The sequence below is a fragment of the Uranotaenia lowii genome, chromosome 2 (genome assembly GCF_029784155.1).
Source record: "Uranotaenia lowii strain MFRU-FL chromosome 2, ASM2978415v1, whole genome shotgun sequence".
In the NCBI taxonomy this organism is placed as follows: Eukaryota; Metazoa; Arthropoda; class Insecta; order Diptera; family Culicidae; genus Uranotaenia; species Uranotaenia lowii.
The window spans coordinates 172,425,948-172,448,485 of record NC_073692.1 but is presented as its reverse complement, the minus strand read 5'-3'; the positions used below and the strand labels follow the sequence as shown (position 1 = coordinate 172,448,485).

Here is a 22,538-nt window from a genome sequence, read left to right as displayed (position 1 = left end):
CTTTGGCTGGAATACTGCGAAGAAAATTCCATCAGTACCATCAAGTTTTTTGTAATGAAGAATCTAAGACTAATAGATCGAGCTTGGTGGATGTTTTGGATTTTAACGGCAATAATTCTAAGTGTGTTTAGCGCGATATCCACCTACATCAAATGGATCGATAATCCGGTTTACATTAGCTACGAGCCTCATCTGATATCAGTACGGGAGGTGCCATTCCCAGCAATAACCTTCTGTACCACGGTTCAAAATCGTAAGGAACTTCTTAACCTCACTGACGCTGCCAGGAGATTTCGTCAGAATGTTGTTCTTGAAGATTCGGAGTATGAAATATCATGAATGATACGAATATGATTCTTAATCGTTTTTTTACAGGTATATTAATATCAGAGCACTTGCCCACGTCTGTCCGTATGTTCCCGGTTGGATTTCATTTCACGAAAAATTATCAGTACCAACAGTTGATATTTTAAAAAAGCTTGCAGTAGATGCAGATTTCCTACTAGCCAGTTGGACGTGGGAAGATGAATATCAAATGTCAATAAATTTATGGTCCGAAACAATAACTGATAGTGGAGTTTGCTTCACATTCAATGCAATGGCAGCAGGAAATTTGTATCGTTTGGAAAACTTGCACAAAGACTTTTCCTATTCTGGTGCTTCTGGAGAATCAAATGATTGGTTTCGGGAATCCGGTTATCGCAGCGGCTCAAATTTGGATGCAAACCCCAGGCGGGCATTGGGCCCAGGAATATCATTTGGGCTTCGGCTTACACTTGCCACATTTGTGGAAGATGATGATCTATTTTGTAACGTAAGTATTCGTAAATTTATCATCGTTTTATAATGAACGCAACAGTGTTATCCGCATTCATCCTTACCTTGAAATAAAAAAAACAGTAAGCAGTTTTTGAGTAGTAGCAACGAGTTCTCCAATGTTCATGAGATCGAATTCCGGTCATGGCATACGTAGTTATCTGTCAGTAGGTCTGTAGCCATCATAATTTTGAAAGTTGAACACTACCGTTTTTAATTTCTCTACTGGCACTGGGGCAAACTTTTTAATGTTTAATGTTTAATGTTTATTGTTAGGAGTACGTGAGCCTGTCAGTTATAAACTATAGTTCAGGTTAAGGATATGTGACATAAGGATTTCACTAGTTGATGTTCGAATGGAGATGAAATAAAACCTAGATCTAATCTAAATACAAATATCTCTAGAGTACACTATTCAGTGCTTCCTTAAAACTACGTAGGTTACTTGACTCTTTCACGGAAATTGGCAGACTGTTCCAGTAGGAGGCACCGTACAGAAGAATACTCTTCTTACAGCTGGTTGTATGGTGTGGCAGGATAAAACATTTAGTTCTGCTGTTTCTGGCATGTTGAAGATGTTCAGTGAGATAGTCAGGAAGTTGGTTGCAGAATCCTTGTCGCATAAAGCATCCAATGCGAAGATGATAGTTGTCTATAAGAACTCGACCTAAGATGCTTTTTCTCACCGCGCTGGTACTTTCCCTTCTTTTAAGATTATAGATGAACCTGGAGGCAGATTTAAAGCAGCGCAGCAGTTGGTCTTTGAGTGCTGCCGATAGACCAGGGAAGTAGATGACATCTCCGTACAAGAAAATTGGAATAATTACTGCCTGGACTAGCTTCAGCCGAATCGGAATTGAAAGTACTGATTGGAATCGACGGAACGTTTTCAATGTAAAGTATACTTTGGAGACAATATCGTTGGTTTGGTTTTTCCATGTAAGATGGCTATCTATTATGAGGCCGAGGTTTTTAACTTTTTCTTGAATTGGCAATGTTTGATTGCAGAAGGTAATTCTATCGCGTGGAATCAATGTGCCACTCTTTGAAAACACAATCGCTTGTGTTTTGTTTGGGTTGGGTGACAAATGATTGTGATAGCTCCATTCTTCGATAGCGGTAAGGTCGTTATTGATCTGTCTGACTAGAGAGTCGATGTTAGATTTAGGACCACTGACGTAGACTTGCAGGTCGTCAGCGTAAAGCTGGTAATTACACTCTAGCGCGGATGGTAGGTCATTTATATAGAGGCTAAATAACAAGGCACTCAAGCAGGAGCCTTGGGGAGTTCCATCTTTTAAGATTCTTACGGAAGATTCTTGATTGAAGCATCGGACTGTATGGCAGCGTTGGCTCAGAAATGATGATATCATCTCGCAAGCAGGAGATGTGAATCCAAACTCATTTTTTAGTTTTCTGTTTAGGATGTTGTGTTTAACAGAATTGAACGCTAGTGAGAAGTCAACCAAAACCATGACAGTACAGTAGTCATTATCGAAGTTGGTGACAATGTCGTGGACCACTTTGGTGAGCGCAGTTGTTGTAGAGTATCCCTTGCGGTAGCCGGATTGGTTCATTGCTAGAAGTGGTGGATCGCTTTCATTGAGGTGTAATGTGATTTGGGATAGCAGAATCTTCTCTAACACCTTGGATATAGCTGGAAGCACACTTATTGGCCTAAAATCCTTAGCTGAAGTAGGGCTCGTAACTTTAGGTATTGGTGTGACGATGGCCTTTTTCCAACACGATGGAAAATGGTTCGATGAGATAATGGTACTGAACAGGTGCTTCATGACTGGAAGGATGAATGGGCACAAGAGCTTCAGAAAGGATACTGGAATATTATCGCAGCCTATTGCGTTTGACTGAATTTCGAATAATTTATTGGAAACTTCGTTTGTCGTTATCTGGTGAAAAGAGAAGCGCCTTGTAGTTCTCGTCGGTTCGGTGATTACATCAGGAGCTGGCGTTGGGCCAGGCCGGTTCGTTTGATGGCCGTCAGAGAAGAACGCGTTAAGCAGATCTATGTCGAATCCTTCATCAGGTGAGGACCTTTTGGAGTTGTTGTGAACTCCTTCTCTTCTTAAATTACTCCAAAGTTGTTTGGGAGAGATATCATTCGAAAAGCAGCGCTCTGCATATCTTTTCTTAGCATTTGAGATTAAGGAGTTGACTCTGCTACGTTCTCTTATATATTCAACCCACTGTGCGTCTCCTTTAAATCTGTTTGGATTCCTTACATAGAGGGAATATGCGAGGTCCCTGACCGCAATTGCTCGCTTGATCTCAAATGTGATCCATGGTGTCTTTCTATCTCGAACGATAGTAGTGCGCTCTGGTGCGTTGGTATCAAGAAGAGATTTTAATTCGGCCGTAAGCAGTTGCGTTTTCGTGTCGACGATGGGCGTATTGTAAAACCGTGAGAAGTCACGGTTTTGGAAATCAACATGGAGTACAGCTTGATCGATAGAACGTAGATTTCTAACCGTAATGAGCTGAGGTGGTGGTTCGGGTATACGCAGATCGGCAATAAGAAATACGATCTCGTGGTCTGATAACGTGTTTGCTGAAGATGTTTTCGCTTTTTTTATGGATTGGGGTGTGTCCGTCACGAGCAAATCTATTGTTGTAGAGCAACCGAACAGGACCAACTGGGGAAGATAACTTCAACATAGTTTCGGTAAGCCCAAAGAAGTAGTAACAAGTTCTGTCGAGGAGAAGTTTAACTCCATCGATGTGCTTCTCCAGACTGCGGATGTTGAGGTGGCCAATTCGGAGATTCGATCGGAGGTTAGACATTATGGTTATTGGTATTAGAAGTCGTCGTCGATTCGATTAACTGTGCTGGGCTTTCGCAAGGGAGATGTATTGTTTCAGCATCAAAAAATATTGATGAATTATTGAGATCACTTGGTTCAAGGTTTTCTTTGGTGAGCTCAATAAGATGCTTAGAGTCCTTGACCGAGATGAAGCGTAGCTGTCCAGGAAGCTTAACAGATATCTTGCAGTTCCGAACGAAAACAGATTGAATCAGATTCTGCTGTTTGAGACGAAGGGCGAGGTTACGTGTGCGGAAGATGGAAGTTGGAAGTACTTCGTTCAGAGTGAACCTGTAATCTAGTGGGGTACGGCTGTCGAGGATTGAAAGCTTCATTTCTCTGTACATTTCAAAATACTTATTCAACACAGTGTTCCGTGTTTCCGCACGATCGAGAATAATAATGATGGTAGGGCTGATGTTACGTTCTGACCACTTGGACGGTTTGACAGGAAGACGGAAACAGTAGACTAGATTCGGAAGAAGCTCAAGCAAGTTCAGATGTCGGAAAACAGATTCAGTTATTTGGCTAACATTTTCGCCAGGTAAGAACGGAACTTTGTTTAAAGCTAGCCTGCAGTTGTTGACGTTTGATGTGCACATTTGGGCGAGCTTGGTATTGCATTCTATAGCCTCGATCTTCTTCTCCATGTCCTGTAGAATTTTAGATTCCTTTCCGAGATTGTTTGCTTCGCTAACACGATTTTTAAGGCAATCGAAACTTTCTCGATATTCGGTGCGGAATGCCTGGATTTGTTCCTCAAGGTTTTGGAGCTCCGAAGTTAATCTCACTATTTGCGCTTCCAAATCATTCAAAACATCGGCGTTGGGACTTGGGGAGGTTAGAAGATTAAGTTTCGGCACAAGAATCCCACGTAAACAGCACTTTTCGCAGGAAAAATCGAACTTTGTTAAGTCAGGATAGAGATTTTGGCTGATACGGACACATACGCTGTGATACCACGAACTACAAGCATCACAGCATACCCAGCTTACATTGATGGAGGAATCGTGGATTGAGACATCAGACTTTTTCCCTCTTTTCGATTTTCTTGGTAAGGGAGGGGATGCACGACCGCAACTGGTACAGATGTCATGCATTGTTGTGATAATAGCAGCACAGAAACGAAACGACGACACAGACAAAAACAATCAGTTACACATAGAGACCGGGACAGACTTAATGTGGTAAGGTAGCTATTGTGTGCAGCAGCTAATAGCTCGGTCTGTTCGGGTGGTTTAGGCACAGCATACAACCCTTCAGCAGCTAATAGCTCTGGGTATCTCGCGCTTTCACCTGGGCCCACACTGCAGCCAAGGCGCTAAGGTACCAGCTGACCCAAGTAACAATTTTAGCTTTATTATGGTCAGCAAAATGTCGTTTGGACCACAGCATTAATCTTCATAAAAAGCTAAAGTACATTCTATAACATCACCTGGACTCTAATAAAGCCAAAATTAGGCTATTTGGCCCTATCCTAGGAACGTCATCATGACCAATCATTGTTAGTCATCAATATTGGTCACCAAAGCTTTTAAAAAGCTATTATAAAACATGTTAGAAATTTTTGCTTTTTTCGGTTCTGTCAGTTCTCGGAGTTTTTTTTTTGTTTTTTCCAGCAACCGTAATGGTTGATGAATGATGATTGCATTATTCAGATATGAATCTGGTAAAATTAATAGTTAAAAAACCAATGTTTTACCCATATAATGAGCGTCTTTTCTACTGCCAGTCAAGATTTTAGGTAAAATGTATATGAAATAGTATCTTAAAATAAATGCGCCTCGTCAAATCTGATGGTCAATCATGATGGGATTGATGGAAAAAAGGCCTGAAAAAATATTTTCCAATGCTGGCATTGTGAATCCATCAACATGGCGTCATTTTGTACCCTTCGATTTTGCAACCAACATGGCGTGAGTCAATTCATAGTTTTATTATGGTTTAATGATGACCCCAAAAAAAGCTACGATTTGACGTTTCTTTCGCAAGCAAACCAATTACACGCTAAGGTTGAGTTCCTCATTTCTGAGTTGTTAATCATTAGTACAGTAAATGAGGAGACTTTTTGAATGAAAAGGGATTGGTTTTCAATGACCCGTGGAATAAATCATGAGTTGAAGTCAAATTTCGTTGTCTGACGCCATCTTGAAATCCAAGATGGCGGCTTCCGCTGAACTTTAAAATGGTGTAAATGACTTGAAATCGCATGAAACCCCAACAAAATGGGTATCGGGTGAAAGTGCTAAACGAGTAGAAGTCGAATTTCGCTATCCGACGCCATCTTGAAATCCAAGATGGCGGCAGCCGCTCAACTTTTAATGCTTAATGCTGACAAAAAGTCGCATTAAACCACCACTATACGAATATTGGTAAAAAGGCTAAGCTAGAAGATGTCGATTTTTTTCTTTCCGACGCCATCTTGGAATCCAAGATGGCAGCTTCCACTGAATTTAAAATGCTGTTAATCAATGAAAATCGCTTGAACACAACTTTTTTTCACGTAATACTACATTAAAACTACTATTTTAAAACAATTTAGATCATTTTAAATCACTTTTATTATTTTTTCATTATATTTCTAATGCATTTAGAACTTTTCTTGTTTTGTTTATAGTTTTTGATTTTTTTTGCCATTTATGTAATTCTTTTATTCCTATCATGCTATTATGTCTAAATTGTATCGGTCTTATTCTAGCGAAAACTATAAGGTTATGTTGTTTCTGTTAACCGTCTGATTTTGGCACATGTGCCAAATTCGATGTTTCCAAAATCGAATGTTGCCAAAAACGAACGGGGTCTGTATTGCGGTAGTTTTTGTGGGATTTTCAGTCACTTACAGATTTTTAGAGAAACGCGAAAAAAGATATTTGACTTCTATAATTTAGCCTTAGCACTCAATACAATATATTTGGTAGTTTCATGCTATTTTCATTCATTTACAGTATTTTTAAGTTCAGCTGAAGCCACCATCCTGGATTTCAAGATTGCGTCAGAATGCAAAAATAAACTTTTTATAGCTTATCCCAATTGACAAATATCCATATTTTGGAGGTTTCATGCGATATTCAATGATTTAGAGCATTTTTTAAGTTTATAGAAAGCTGCCATCTTGGATTTCAAGATGGCGTAAAAAAAAGACATACACCGTCTTAGCCAATTTAGGCTCTACAGACTGAATAAATGGCATGGACAACTTAAGATTAACATTAAACACCCAGTACCGAGATGGGAATCGAACCCATGTCATCAGCGGACCAGCGATTACCGTCTTACCACACTAACCACTCGACCACCAAGACGTAAGATAGCAATATTCGACTTCTACTCGTAAACCCCTTCACCCACTACCAATATGGGTTTCATGTCATTTTAAGTCATTCACTACATTTTAAAGTTTAGCGGAAGCCGCCATCTTGGATTTCAAGATGGCGTAAGATAGCGTAATTCAACTTCTACCGGTTGATTTCTTTTAACTTATACCCCTATAATATAGGTTTTATGCGATTTTCAGTCATTTACAGTATTTTTAAGTTGAGTGGTAGCCGCCATCTTGGATTTAAGATGGCGACGGGCAACGAAATTTGACTTCTACTCGTTTATTACTTTCACCTTATAACCATATTGTGAAGGTTTCACGATATTTTCAGTAATTTTCAGCTTTGAAAATAAAAGAGGAAGCCGCCATCTTGAATTAATGATGGCGTCAAGCTTTTTTTTCCTACTATTTAGGCCCTTTCACTCAATACTCATATTGTAAAGATATCCATACCACTTTCGGTGATTTCAAGTTTTCAAAGATGTATTTTTTTCATTTAAACTCAAAACCAACACGCATAACTTACCAAAAATGTGTAAAAATGGGAGTTCCAATTCAAATATGTGCTATCTAATCTGAGCGTGTCCTGTTTTGACTTTTTGATCGAGAACTGTCACTAAGTTTTATGGCGGTTTAATAATCAGGCACTGAGTGCTATTATAGAACATGCAAAAGAAAGCTTGGAGCAAACTTCTAAGTTTGTGTTTTATTATAGTTTTAAAAAAGCATTCATAACTCTTTCAAAATAACTAAAACAGTATGTTTAATAAAAGTTTTATTAGCGTTTTCAAAACCATCTGCAAACATATGGTCGAAAAAAAATATAAGCATTATGCATGACCATAATAAAACCGTCATAAAACGTGCTGCACAAAAAAATGCCATAATTAAACCATAATAAAACTTCCTAATGCTAGTTGGCATAATCTGTGTTACTTGGGGAGTGCTTTCTGTGGTGGTGCTTTTACCTTGGGCCAAATTGTCAGTCAATGCACCAAGGTTCAACTGACAATTTTGGTTGTAGCTGGCGATCTGGCACCTCTTCTCCTCGATGTCAAAAGAAAAACAGTAAGAATCAAGGAAGAAGCAGCACGTTTGGATAGCAAAAAAAAACGTTTTTCAGGCTTTGTTATTCGGATCTATGTGGGAATTCAGTAGCAGCGGGTTGAGTGGCGATTTCCGGATCGAAAGACACTGGATGTGCTGAGGTCCGATATTGTGGAAACGTGCAAAACACCACTTTTTCCGGAAACGAGTTAAACACAAGCTTTCCCGCGGAGTGTTGCCAAATCATCCTAATAAACAAAAAAAATCGTCACTGGGACGATGCGAATATGCGGTTGCTACACTCACCCTTATGCTCACTACCAACACTGACAATTTCTATGGGTTGCAAAACTAAGTCAACACTCGGAATAAACAAATTTGCTACTAGTAGGAAAGGAAAAATCTCTTAAAAGAAACATGCATTTTCATTAACATCTTATTTGTGTGTGTTCGTGTAATTAAACATTGCTGCTACTATTATTTTAAAGGTATACTTTCCTTTCTTTACAGGGTCCGAGTAATGGGTATAAAATACTTGTTCATCCACCAGACGAAGTACCGACGTTGGATCACTCCCATTACCGTTTGGGCTTGGGCGATACCATGACCCTGACGATTAAGCCACAAACGACAACTACATCATCAGCACTGCGATCGCAGTCTGTACAACAGTTCGTATTTTGTATTCAGTTTGTTTCCATACATACATTTTTGAAAATTCTTTTAATTATCTAATCCTTACTTTAAAATTATGAAATTTTGGAAAGACAACTTTAAAGCCAAGAGATAATTCAGCGACATTTTTGTCATAAAATGTGTTATTTCAGCCGACAATGTTTCTTCGAAAATGAACGGTATCTGCGTTTTTTCAAAATTTACAACCAGCATAATTGCATCCAGGAATGTTTGGCGAATTTTACCTTCAGTTTGTGTGGATGCGTGAAATTTTCTATGCCAAGAAGTGCGGACATGCGAGAATGTGATGCCAGCGAGATTGACTGTTATTCAGGAGCTCATATTGAGATGTATGCTCGGGCAGTAGAAAAAACTAACGATCATCCTTGCGATTGTTTGCCAGCATGCACATCCCTATCCTACGATGTCGAAATATCCAGCCAACCTCTTAAAGTTGCCGCTTATATCAACGCGCTGAGTGAGGAAGAGTAAGATTATAATGCGATTGATTCCATCCTACAGTGGTGACAAAAAAGTACCGGAAATTGGTTATTAAAAAAGTGCGTAGGTTTGAAAAAAAACTTCTTGTTGGAATTTCTGGCACTTTTTTGGATGAAGGTATTCTTCAACTAGAGACCATTTGAAAACTGAAAAATTCTTTCCACAGGTATGGATTAGAATATACCGTTCTAAGGGTTAATATCAAGGACAAATGGATATTAGCAACGATTCGTCAGGAGCTGATGGGCTTCAGTGACTCGGTGGGTAATTTGGGAGGTCTGTTCGGACTCATGATGGGGGCCAGTTTGATGAGCATTTTGGAAATCGTATATTTTTGTTTGGTAAGACCTCTCAGAAATGATAGATCAGGGCGTACGGAAGTACGACTTGTGCAACCCTGGCGACATGAAGTATGAAATAAAGAATAATTTAAAAAAAAAAACCGCAAATGGTACTTAATATCTAATTTCATATTCCTTTAAAAATATTAAAAAAGAAACCCCGATACCAACGGTGATCGTAAAAAGTATTGGCATCCTCCGCACGATGTTGTCGGCTGTCGTGTTTGGTCCTCAGGAGGCAAGCATGTTAGTGCGTACCCTCTCGAACCTCGGACAGTTGAACATTAGGCGCTCTGGTGTCTCAACTGTGTCACCGCAGGTTGGGCAGAATGGCGAGGCCACGTGTCCAAACCGATGGTAGTACTGCATGAAGCATCCGTGACAAGTCAAGAACTGGGTCATGCAGAAATCCACCTCTCCATGTCTCCGGAGCATCCAAAATCTGACATCCAAAATCCGACATCCACATCGGGCATGTGCCTAAATGTGATCGTAGCAGAAGACATCTTCCTTTAGCAAGACCGAGATGGGCATGACTCCCGCCACAACATCAGCAGCTACCGAGGACACCATTCGGTATGCGCTGATAACTCGCAGGTTCATCAGCTGGCTGCTGACGGCTGCCACTCCGTTCCGCAAACCCTCCTTCTGCTGCAGCGGATCGCCGAGTTGTTCGACATGTACCGTGAGAGGGCTGCTATCGCCATTGCCGCTCTTTTACAGGCATAGTCAACGTGGGCCGTAAATCTCAGCCGGTCGTCGATCATCACCCCCAGGTACTTGATGGCACGCTTGGATTCGATCGCGCACGGTCCAGCTGCAATCTTCCCTGATTATGCTGAAATCAGGTTGGTGATCAGCACCATTTCGGTCTTGGAGCGCATCCAACTTTCCACCTTGTCAATCGCTACTGTGGCGAGTAGCTGGACCTCTTTTTTTTTTTCCTTAATGGCCCGCCACACTCCCCCACACCAAAAAACTCAATTTGAGCCTCCTGGTAATGGACACATCGGGTCGATGGACCCGATACCAGGAGAACCACGTCGTCAGCTAATCCCACAAGTCTCACTTCCGTGGGGAGATGCAGTCTCAGCAGTTTGTCGTAAACGATACCGGGCCAAGTATCGATCCTTGTGGAACCCCTGCCGAGACACTCACTGTTTCCAGTGTCTCGCTACTCATATACTGTAGTTGGCGGTTACGGAAATAACACTCCACCATCCTACAGATATATGCCGGAATCCGATAAGCTGATGGATCACCTGATGGCTTACTCGGTTTTGACAGGCAAACCAATCGTTACCGCTTCCACACGTCTGGGAATGCCCTCTCATCCACGTATTGTTGCAGTGATGACCGGAACATTTCGGGATGTTCCATGAGCGCGACCTTCACTGCAACGTTTGGGATGCCATTCGGACCCGGAGCTTTGTTCAGCTGAAGGGACTTAGCCATGTTCCGTAGTTCCTCCAGTGAAATCTGCTCCCTTTCAAACGTGTCCCAGTCGTATGGAACCCTCGGCCATGAATCTTTCTCGTGCTGTGGGAACAGCTCGTTGATGGTTTATCGCAGTTTGTTCGGACACGTTCCTGTGGCACACGCTTCGCGTCTTGGCCATGACAATCTTTTAAGCGTCGCCCCCGGGGGTTGTCGCTGGCGTCCTAGCAGAGTTGCCTGAAACATGCCTTTTTGCTCGCCTTGATTGCCCTGCAGAGGGCAGACCTCGCACTTGCGTAGGGTACTTTTTGCTCCGCTCTCGCTGACGGGGACCTCGCTCTCTGCATAAATTGCCTAGCTCGTAGGCAGCTAGTACGCAGGTCCACGATTTCCGTCGTCCACCAATAGACGGGTTGCCGATTGTCTTTCCGCTTGGCCCTCCTCATCAGCGCAGCGTCACATGCGCGTGCGAGTACCCTCGTCAGGCTCCTGTAGTCGAATCTCTTCTGTGCCGTATTCTCTTCTGTGTCCTACACCGCGGTGGAGACTTTTTGCATCTTTAGTGCAACTAGCCGCCTGATGTCCGGCTTTACCGCACCGCAAACACAGACCACCCCTATCGGTGCCCTTGCAGGCAAACGATTTGTGCCCTTACTCGACACAACCGAAACACCTTTCTGGTTTCTGGTGGATGGCTATACGGCAGATAGACCACCCTACCTCTAGACGTCCACACTTAAGTGCTGCGTTTGCTGCCGCAACCGGAAGCTTCGCAAACGCCACCTGTGTCCCAAATTTGGAAGGTCCTTCCCGCGTCCTGACCGAAATTTGGTCCGTTTCGCTCTTACACAGATCTTTCAGCGCTTCCTTGACCTCAACATCCGTGGCTATTTCGTCTGGGTCCTTAATCCGGACGGTAACCGTGGTGCTCAGGGAACGAATTTCCGCCGTTTCTTCAACTATTTCTTACGTAAGCGCACTATACCCCGCGCTTTTAACAGTTGAGCTACGTCGGAGTTCGAGAATCATCTCACCGGAACGTGTTCGGCGGATTCTCCTTATCCTGTTTTAGGCCTACCAGCCTATCGCTCGTCCACATCTGACGAAGAACATCGGCGTAGGTACCTTCCGGTGCCTTTACCACTAACGCCTCCCCCTTGTTCCTGACCCGGTTGGGTTTGGGCTTGGACTTGGGTTTGGTTTTGACCTTCATGGCCTTTTTCCTTTTGCGCTCAACCGTCTGTCACCCAGTTGGCACTTCGGAAACTTGGTCTCTCTCTTCTTCATCTTTTCCGCCCGTATCCTGCCGGGCCTTAGGATTTCGGGCTTGTTTCTTCAGGGCCCCTAGTCTCGTCTCCCATGGGGACCCTCTTTTTCATTTGCAATTTCCGGCAAACTCCCCTTCGCCATACGTCTGCATGCAGACGCTGACTTGCTTCGACCGAATCGTATCCACCCGCAGAAGGGTCACCACGTCCTCATGTGCCTTCTTCCGGCACTCTGGTGCGGTGAACAGGCTCAACACCTCTCGGTTCGCCTTGACGAATATCACCATCACGTTGGCGAGCTCCTCCCTGACTTCCTTGTGGATGTAAGACTTCTTTCTAACACAATCCACAAGGTCCTGCATGTCCGCCACAACCACCGCTAGTTAAGCAGGAGCCTCAGGGTTCTGAAGCTCCGGGGAGCTGAGGAGTTCCTCGACTGTCTGCTGGACTTGAACAAAGGGGTATTCGCTCTCTCCGCCGTCTACTGGCGTCCTCACCGGCTCGGCAGCTTGCCTAACTGGCGAGCGCATTAGTCCGCTCCTACAAAACGGGTTGGGGTTATCGTCCTTCTTCGCTTCTACCTCATCCTTCCGCGTTGTTTTTGTATGTTTGTTCGAATTCACATTAGATCCCACGAGTAGCGAGGTAAGTATATGGTTCACTGCACCAGTGACCTGCTTAGCGTAGCAAGGACTGAGATACTGTGGGGTGTGTCCTGGTGCCCCACAGGCTACCGTTAGAGACTGACATAATTTAACGACCCGCCAGCCTTCCAGGCTCATGGGCACGGTTCAGCATCACACCTTGGCCAAATGGAGTCGGTTTCCGATAGGGATTCCATGGTCATTGTCCTAGTCCGTTAGCAAGGGTCTTCATTAAGGAGGGGACGGGGCGGGGGGGGGGGGGGGGTCGGGTTTGTAGTTCTCTCGGCCGTACATCTGTAGTAATGCAGACACGTTTCTAGTCCGCACTACGGGCGGTGTTTTTTTTTTTTTGGTTACTCAGGTGGTAAATTCGAAGAAGGAATTTTACGAATTGGTCCAATGCGAGTGCCGGGTCTACATGGGAACAATGGGTCAACTCGTTATATACTCATCCGTATATACATATGTCCTAAACTCCACCTGGGGCGTCAGACTATTTCCCAAACCGGTACCTGCTCTAAGGCAATACTTCGGTAGGGGGTGTCTAATTCACGCATATACGCTAATTTCGCAACACTCGCCAAAAAGTTCATATTTAAATTAAATATCATCCTGACCGCCCAAGATCATCTTCACGTTGTGGTCCCATCGGCTACGCTGATTGTTTTGCGTAGTTCATTTCATAGCTGCGGACTCTTTAAGCTTAGTAAAGTTAACCTACGTTACCCTACGTCAATCGCAATTTGCGTCAGTCTTCAACTCCTTTGCAAAGCAGTCATTATCCGGGCGATCTCATCACTGACATGCCTGCCATGTGCTGATATCATCACACATCTACTGCAACATGTTGTCCGCTGTCGTTTCTGGTCCGTAGGCGGCGAATATGTTGGTACGTCCCTCTTCAAATCTTGGACAATAGAATGACACGTGTTCGGGTTTCTCGTCCACGTCAGCGCTTGTTAGACAAACCGGCGAGGCCGCTTCATGAAGCATCTATGACCAGTTAGGAATTGCGTCATGTAGAAATGTACTTCGCCATGCTTTCTTTCCATCCACTCCTTGATGTTTGGGATCAAACGATGGGTCCACCTTCCTCTTTCTGAGCTGTCCCACATCTGCTGCCAGTTTTCCATGGAGCTATCTCTGACTCGCATTCCTACGTTTTGCGTGCCTCTATGGCCGAGATGGGCATGACTCCCGCTACAACGCATGCAGCCACCGACGAAACGGTGCGGTATGCACTGATGACCCACAAATTCATTCGCCTCTGAACACTGTTCAGCTTCTGCTGGCTACACTGGATGCCGCACCTCCTTGTTCGCCATTATCCTCGTGAGTACGGCCGTTGCTGTTGCCGCCTTCTTTCATATATACTCAACGTGGTTTTTAAAGCTAAGCCGGTCGTCAATCATCACATCCAAATATTTAAGCTCGCGCTTTGATTTGATAGTGCATGGTCCAACTGTAATCCTGCCTGTTTGCGGTGAAATCAGGTTTGATATCAGGACCATCTCGGTTTTGTGGTGAGCCAACTGCAAACTTTTGCAGTGAATCCAGCTCTCTACCGCTTCTTCAGCCTCTAAAAATCTTAGCTGGACGATTTCTGTTGAGTAACAGGCGCTAGAAGCACGACATCGTCCGCGAAACCAACCAACTTTACTCCCTCTTTCAGACTTAATGTCAGCAGTCAGCACCTCATCATACGTGATATTCCACAGAATAGGGCCCAATATCGACCCTTGCGGTACTCCAGCTGTAACATCCATTTCCTGAAATCCTTCGTTCATCATGTATAGTAGCTTGCGGTTCTGAAAATAGTTTTCCATTAATTTGCAGAAATATTTCGGTATGCTCATTTTTATAAGCGGAGAAGCCAGCCCAGCTGGCACTATTAAAGGCGTTGCGCACGTCCAATGTTACTACCTCCCGCGCAAAAACGGCTCCCTCTTCTCTTTTTGAGTCTTGCTTTATCAGCCGTTTCGATGACAGTCTCAGGTCGGCCAGGAGGAGGAATTCAAACCAACAATTGGAAGGTTCAGTGCGCACCAGCTGATCAACAAAAACGGCCTCCGACTTATTGATTTCGCCGCCTCCAAACAAATGACCGTACGTATGAACCTTTTTACAGCACCGCCTCCCACACAAGTACACCTAGCGATCACCGTATCAAACGCAATCACAGATCGACCACGTTTTGATTGACAGCCGGCACTTCTCGGACATCATCGACGTCAGATCCTGTCGAGTTAGACCACTATCTGGTGATGGTGAACATGCGCCCAAAACTCTCCGTAGTGAACAACACACGAAACCGGAGCCCGCCTCGGTTAAATATCGCGCGTCTGAAGCAACCTGAGGTCGCGGCAGACTACGCGCAATCGGTCGAAGCAGCGCTGTCGGCAGAGGGCGAGCTTGACGAAGCCCCTCTCGAGGACTGTTGGGATACCATTAAGACAGCCATCAACAGTGCTGCGGAGAACGTCATCGGTTATGTGGAGCGAACTCGACGGAACGACTGGTTCGACGAGGACCCAGACAACCATTTGGTGGGTATATCAAATTTGCAACACAAATATACGTGCAAATATACGTGTTAACATATCGTATATAATGCAGCAAAACCAGTATATACGTATCTTTTTGGAGGCCATATAGATACATTAGCACACATATTCTTGATTTGGATTGTTTTGTCCTAATAAAATCATGCAATGTATTTAAATACGATGAAGAATGTGCATGGGACTCACATTGTAGGTGCATATATACGAATTGTCGTAATAAAAACATGCAATGCATTTGAATACGATAAAAGGTAAGGATAGGCCGCACATTGTAGGTGCATATATACGAAAATGAGTTTAAATAACATTCAAACGATATAATCTGTAAAATAATATACGACTTCTGGTTGCCTGGGGAGTGTAGGAGGGTTATGGACGAAGAGAATGCCGCGCGGGCGGCAGTAGTGCAAAGAGGCACCCGTCAAAATGTGAAAAATCACCGACAGTGGAAGAGGCAGCGAGTCAGACTTTTCCAGGAGAAAAAGCGCCGCCTGGAGGAGGAGGAGCTCGAGGAGCTGGAGCAGCTGCATCGTTCCCAAGAAACACGAAAGTTCTATCAGAAACTCAACGCATCCCGCAGGCCGCAAAGGCTTCGTGCCGCAAGCCGAAATGTGCCGGGATAAGGACGGGGGTATCCTGACGGACAATCGTGAGGTGATCAAAAGGTGGAACACCTGAACGGTGCACATGCAGGAGATCAAGACGGTGGGGGAAGGTACATCGCCGGCGTAGGCAACGACGTAGAGGAGCCACTCCCAACGATGAGTGAGGTTAAGGAAGCCATTCGCCAGCTGAATAGAAACAAGTCGGCTGGGAAGGATGGCATCGCAGCTGAACTCATCAAAATGGGCCAGGACAAGTTGGCCGATTGCCTACACCGGTTGATTGTCCGGATCTGGGACATAGAACAGCTACCGGAGGAGTGGAAGGAGGGGGTAATATGCCCCATCTACAAGAAGGGCGACAAATTGGACTGTGAGAACTACCGAACGATCACTGTCCTCAATGCCGCCTACAAAGTGTTGTCCCGAATCCTACTCCACCGCCTAACGCCACAAGCAAACAGATTCGTGGGAAGTCATCAGGCTGGCTTCATGAAGGGACGGTCAACGACGGACCATATATTCACATTACGACAAATCCTCCAAAAATGCCGGGAACATCAAGTCCCTACGCACCATCTATTCATCGACTTCAAAGCCGCATACGACACGATTGACCGTAACGAGCTATGGAAAATCATGGACGAGAACGGCTTTTCCGGGAAGTGATCAGACTGATCAAGGCGACGATGGATGGAACGCAGTGCTGTGTGCGGATTTCGGGTGAATTGTCAAGTTCATTCGAATCGCGCAGGGGGTTTCGACAAGGTGATGGTCTATCCTGCATGATGTTCAACGTGGCGCTAGAATTGGCGATTTTCAACAGATCCAGTCAACTTATCTGCTTTGCCGATGACATTGATATAGTCGGCAGATCATCTGCGGCGGTGGAGGAGATCTACCGCAAACTGAAACGCGAAGCAGAAAGGATTGGGTTGATGATTAATACGTCCAAGACGAAGTATATGCTGGCCTGCGGATCCGAGACCGACCGAGCCCGCTTGTCCAGTAATAACAAGGTCACGATCGACGGCGACGAGCTGGAGTTAGTCGAAGATTTTGTCTATCTCGGCTCACTGGTGACCGCAGACAATGACACCTGCCGTGATATCCGGAGGCGAATTATCAGCGGAAGTCGTGCCTACTATGGACTCCACAAGCAACAACGGTCGAGAAGACTTAGCCCTCGCACGAAGTGTAACCTGTATATGACGCTCATTAGACCGGTTGTTCTCTACGGGCACGAGACATGGATATTGCTCGAGGAGGACCTGCGTACACTCGGAGTATTCGAGCGACGAGTGTTAAGAACCATCTTTGGCGGCGTACAGGAGAACGGAGTGTGGAGGCGAAGGATGAACCACGAGCTCGCGCGACTCTACGGCGAACCCAGTATCCAGAAGGTGGTGAAGGCTGGCCGGATACGCTGGGCGGGACATGTTGCGAGAATGCCGGACGACTGTCCTGCAAAACAGGTGTTCACTACGAATCCGGTAGAAGGCGAGCAGGGGCGCAACGATCGAGGTGGTTAGACCAAGTGGAGCGTGATGTGGTGAACGTGGGGTGCCCGAGAAATAGGAGAACGGTTGCCATGGACCGAGTGAATTATAGGAATTATGTTCGTCAAGTAATGTCGTGAGACGGAATACTATGTAAATAAAAATAAATAAATGAGGGAACAGCTCTTTTGTTATTTCCCTATATTTGTTGGGGCACATTTCAGGTGGTGTGCTACCGCTTTTTGTTTTTTTTTGCCATGACTATCCTGTAGGCATCGTCCCATGGTCGATCATTGGCATCAAGACAAAGTTTCCTTAAACATGCCGTTTTTACTCTCTTTAATTGCCTCGCATAGGTTTCTTTTCGGGGTACATAGTATCATGAGTCGTCCAATTGCACCCATGGACCCATAGTAGCATATTGGGTGAACGCGGTGGCTCGCCATGCCTTGGAATGCAATCCGTAGAAAGGATTTTCCACATAGATTATCAACTAATGAAAACTTCTCTTACTGAATCAAGGGTGTGTCCCTCACCTTTGCCATTTACTTTTCAAACAGGTCTAACGGATGTAGGAAAAGCGTTAGTCAGTGTCGTCATCGGTAGCTTTCCTAATCACGGTGAGCCCAACAGGCTCAGGCTTTTCTTCCACACATTGGGGCATTGGTAGAGTTGTACTGTTCACCATACTCCCGGAATGCGATCTGTAGTGCTCTCTTGCGATTGACGAACGTATGATAAGTCAATTATTAATTCAACATACATTCTACAGCAATTTACAATTATAAAGCGTGTCGCATGTGATCAACGACAACCGTCTCGGACTCCAGTTGCAGAGCATTTTCAGGAGCATTCATACTTGGTTGTAGAAAGTTCTTCGACAGAATCCGCTTAATGATGACACATACGATTCGTGCTCGTATTACCAGCTTGGTGCGAAAGCTCTGGCTGGAATACTGCGAAGAAAATTCCATCAGTACCATCAAGTTTTTAATAACGAAGAATCAAGGACTGATTGATCGGGTTTGGTGGATGATTTGGATTGTAATGGCGATAATTTTGGGTGTGTTTAGCGCGATTTCCACCTACATAAAATGGATGGATAATCCGGTTTACATAAGCTATGCGACTCAACTAATATCAGTACGACAGGTGCCATTCCCAGCAGTAACCATCTGTACCACGGTTCAAAATCGTATTGATTCTTTCAACCTTACTGACTCTGCAACGAGATTTCGTCAGAATGTTGTTCTTAAAGATTCGGAGTATGAAACATCTTGAATGATACGAATGTGATTCTTAATCGTTTTTTTACAGGTATATTAATATCAGAGCACTTGCTCATGTATGTCCATATGTTTCCGACTGGATTTCATTTAACGACAAATTATCAGTGTCGACAGTTGATATTTTAAAAAAGCTTGCAGTGAATGCAAGTGATCTTCTAGGCGGTTGGATGTGGGCAAATGAATTATATAGTTCGAACACATTATGGCCCGAAACAATAACTGATAGTGGAATTTGCTTCACATTCAATGCAGTGGCAGCAGAAAATTTGTATCGCTTGGAAAACTTGCACAACGGATTTTCTTATTCTGGTGCTTCTGGAGAGTCAAATGATTGGTTTCGGGAATCCGGTTATCGGAGCGACTCGAATTTGGATGCACACCCCAAACGGGCATTAGGCCCAGGAATACCATTTGGACTTTGGCTTGAGCTTTTCACTTTTTTGAAAGATGAGGATCTATTTTGTAACGTTAGTATCCGTTTCCCTTTTTTTTTAATAAAAAATACGTTGATTCAACCATTTTTTTCAACACGATCCATACTTTACAGGGTCCAAGTAATGGATTTAAAATACTTGTTCATCCACCAGACGAAGTACCGACGTTGGATCACTCCCATTACCGTTTGGGCTTGGGCGATACCATGACCCTGACGATTAAGCCACAAACGACAACTACATCATCAGCACTGCGATCGCAGTCTGTACAACAGTTCGTATTTCGTATTCAGTTTGTTTCCATATATATGTATATTTTTGAAAATTCTTTTAATGATCTAATCCTAGCTTTAAAATTTTGAAATTTTGGAAAGACAACTTGAAAGCCATGAGATAATTCAGCGACATTTTTGTTATAAAATGTGTTATTTCAGCCGACAATGTTTCTTCGAAAATGAACGATATCTGCGTTTTTTCAAAATTTACAACCAGCATAATTGCATCCAGGAATGTTTGGCGAATTTTACCTACAGCTTGTGTGGATGCGTGAAATTTTCCATGCCAAGAAGTGTGGACATGAGAGAATGTGATGCCAGTGAGATTGACTGCTATTCTGGAGCCCATATGGAGATGTATGCTCGGACAGTCGGAAAAATTAACGATCATCCTTGCGGTTGTTTGCCAGCATGCACATCCCTATCCTACGATGTCGAAATATCCAGTCAGCCTTTCGATGTGGCCGCTACCCTCAATGCAAGGGGTACGAAAGAGTAAGAATATAATGTTATTACTTACAACTTTTGTACATGGTATCAAAAAAGTACCGGAAATTGTTCATTAAAACCTGCTTGAGTGTCAAAAAACCTTTAGAATTTTGGCATAAATAACTTCCTATACAACGTCGCAGAGTCCGATTGCGATCTAAGTATAACTTGATTTCGCCAGTGATAACAAATTAATCGTTACATCACATTTAATCGTTAGTCTATAAGTGTTTTTTTCGAATAGAGCGTATTTTGAGGGGAAGAAACGAGTTCTAATGATTCGATTATATTTTAGCAAACAATTTCTGGTACAGTTTTGGCCGAATGTATTCTACAACTAGACATTATTTGACGACTGGTATTTTTTTTCGACAGCTATGGAATAGATTATACCTTGCTAAGGGTTAACATCAAGGACAAATGGATATTGGCAACGATTCGTCAGGAGCTGATGGGCTTCAGTGACTCGGTGGGTAATTTGGGAGGTCTTTTCGGACTCATGATGGGGGCCAGTTTGATGAGCATTTTGGAAATCGTATATTTTTGTTTGGTAAGACCTCTCAGGAATGACAGATCAGAAACTACGGAAATACGCCAAGTTCAACGCTAGTGACATGAAGCTTGAGATGAAAGATATTTATGTTTTAAATACATTTCAACAAGATATCGCGTTTTTACTGTAGTATTTTGGCTTAAGATAAGGATCAGGATCTGAATAAGGATCTGGATTAAAACAGATTCAAAATCAGCATCCTGATTAAAAAATAACAAAAATGGCACAAATAGTAAAAATGATATAAATAACAAAAAACTGACACAAATGACAAACAATACTAAAATGACAAAAAAAAAATTACAATAATTTGTGGCATTGTTATTCAACAGATTATTTCCCAATTCCACCTGTATTTCAAATTTACTGTCTAAAGTCTCACGAGAACTTCATGTTTCCGATACTTGCTGGATACGAGGGTTGACACGCAATGGTCAAAGGCCAATGTTTATTGGCGACTCAAATACTTCGGAACATTGTCTGACAAATAGAGAATGGATAACACGAACTTGAAAAACGTTAGTAATGTTTGAAGGGGTTTACCTCTCAGGCATAGTGAAGGACAAAAATTGGTGTAATTTTCATAAAATTAATGACTTTCAATTCCGTTTAAAGGAATAGTCCCTATATCATAAGCACTTTAATAAAACAAATTCTCATTCTCACCTAATTTTCAAACGTGTCACCATCTAATTAAATTTCAATTCAAAGCTTTGCGCTCTCAAGAGGGCGCATCGTAAGAATAAATCAGATCCGTGTCGTTTCATAATTAATTTTCAATTGTTGCCACTGAAACGCTGATACAGAGAATGGGAGCAAAATGCTTTCTGTTGTCGTCGTCGTCGTCGTCGTCATCCAAGAAAGGTGGAAAATGAAGTAGAAAAAATCCGCCTCGGTGTGTCCCATTGTTGGTGCAACAATTTCCTTTTGAGGACTGTACCTACCTATATATTTCCGTAACGCCTAACATTATGCAATCTACAGATTTCCAAGATGACGAGATACGAGATATATTTTTCTATAAAAGGAAAAACTTAAATTTGGTTTGTATGCAATAATCATCAAAAAAAAAGTCTTGAATCACAATTTAAGGATATAAATTTTAACTATTTTAAAAATCACTATTCTTGTGCATTGTGCATCAGCCCTCGTGACTTCAAATTCAAACGTTCCACCAGCCCGGTGTGGTTGAAAACAAGTGTTGAAGGTTAAAAAGGCAAAAAAAAATCTGCTCAGGTGCAATGTGCTAAAACGTAGGATGTTATGTGCGATACTGGAACGAAACCGGCAAGCAAGATCGAGAATATTGATACGTTCCTGACGCTGAATAAAAAAATCATAAAATTAGAACAGGAAATTAGCAGGATGCAATGCTAACCAAAGGAGGTCAACGCGTTGTAGATGATTTAAAGCTTCGCGATTCCAACAATTTCCATCTTGAGGAATCAGCCAATCGCTCGATAACAAAGAACAGACCGAAATTACTAAACAAATAACAAAATAGAAGTTATTATTTCACATTAAAATCCTTACTGTCGAACAAAACGCGCAAAAGTGCTCAACTTATGAGTTCTTACAGCAATCTCTCATTATGTTATCCCTCCAGTTTATCAAGGAAAGAATAACATCGGTATCGAAATTTGAATACGGCGTATGCGCCAACATCACTGTTTCGAGAAAAACGCGTTCAAAATTTGACAACATTTTCTATCATTTGAAAGCTCGAATAGTTTCTATTTTTCCAAAAAAATCAAATTGAATCGAAATTTTAGGACTATGTTCCTCTTTGTTTATAAAAATGTAAAGTTGAGTATCGATCTTGTTAAAAGTGCCTACCTAAAAGGGTTGGTGAAAATTTCTCTGAATTATTCACTCAGGGCTCCTCGCTCCTCCTACACTTTCTATTTAAGTGTTCTTTCCGGTGAATAACATTACATCCAATAGTTTAAATTAATCTTAAGAGAAC

The 22,538-nt window shown here is 43.0% G+C and overlaps 2 protein-coding genes across 5 annotated transcripts; both read left to right on the top strand.

Annotated features, from left to right (window-relative positions):
- LOC129749210 (pickpocket protein 28-like) lies at nucleotides 1-16,974 on the top strand. 4 transcript variants are annotated; one of them, XR_008737963.1, is made up of 5 exons: nucleotides 1-323; nucleotides 376-814; nucleotides 8,512-8,672; nucleotides 14,540-14,973; nucleotides 15,073-16,974. XR_008737963.1 is itself a non-coding variant. In XM_055744146.1 (5 exons), exons 1-5 carry the CDS (start codon nucleotides 55-57, stop codon nucleotides 9,591-9,593), a joined length of 1,455 nt encoding a protein of 484 aa, XP_055600121.1. In that variant the 5' UTR covers nucleotides 1-54; the 3' UTR covers nucleotides 9,594-9,668. The 4 variants fall into 4 exon arrangements, 2 of the variants coding, with proteins under 2 accessions (XP_055600121.1, XP_055600122.1); XR_008737962.1 differs by having other exon boundaries at nucleotides 15,050-16,974; XM_055744146.1 differs by lacking the exons at nucleotides 14,540-14,973; nucleotides 15,073-16,974 and adding exons at nucleotides 8,829-9,164; nucleotides 9,344-9,668.
- A 1,296-nt stretch (nucleotides 16,975-18,270) lies between these two features.
- Nucleotides 18,271-21,193, top strand: LOC129742088 (pickpocket protein 28-like). Its single transcript, XM_055733932.1, has 6 exons — nucleotides 18,271-18,797; nucleotides 18,850-19,288; nucleotides 19,369-19,529; nucleotides 19,690-20,025; nucleotides 20,395-20,569; nucleotides 21,188-21,193. Exons 1-6 carry the CDS (start codon nucleotides 18,427-18,429, stop codon nucleotides 21,191-21,193), a joined length of 1,488 nt encoding a protein of 495 aa, XP_055589907.1. The 5' UTR covers nucleotides 18,271-18,426.
- Nucleotides 21,194-22,538: the final 1,345 nt, after the last annotated feature.

Coding starts and splice junctions, on each gene's coding strand:
- LOC129749210 (XM_055744146.1), top strand. CDS start 55: ATGAAGAATCTAAGACTAATAGATCGAGCTTGGTGGATGTTTTGGATT. Junction 815..8,511: donor ATGATGATCTATTTTGTAAC/GTAAGTATTCGT, acceptor CTTTCTTTACAG/GGTCCGAGTAATGGGTATAA. Junction 9,165..9,343: donor AACGCGCTGAGTGAGGAAGA/GTAAGATTATAA, acceptor TTCTTTCCACAG/GTATGGATTAGAATATACCG.
- LOC129742088 (XM_055733932.1), top strand. CDS start 18,427: ATGATGACACATACGATTCGTGCTCGTATTACCAGCTTGGTGCGAAAG. Junction 19,289..19,368: donor ATGAGGATCTATTTTGTAAC/GTTAGTATCCGT, acceptor CATACTTTACAG/GGTCCAAGTAATGGATTTAA. Junction 19,530..19,689: donor CGATCGCAGTCTGTACAACA/GTTCGTATTTCG, acceptor GTGTTATTTCAG/CCGACAATGTTTCTTCGAAA.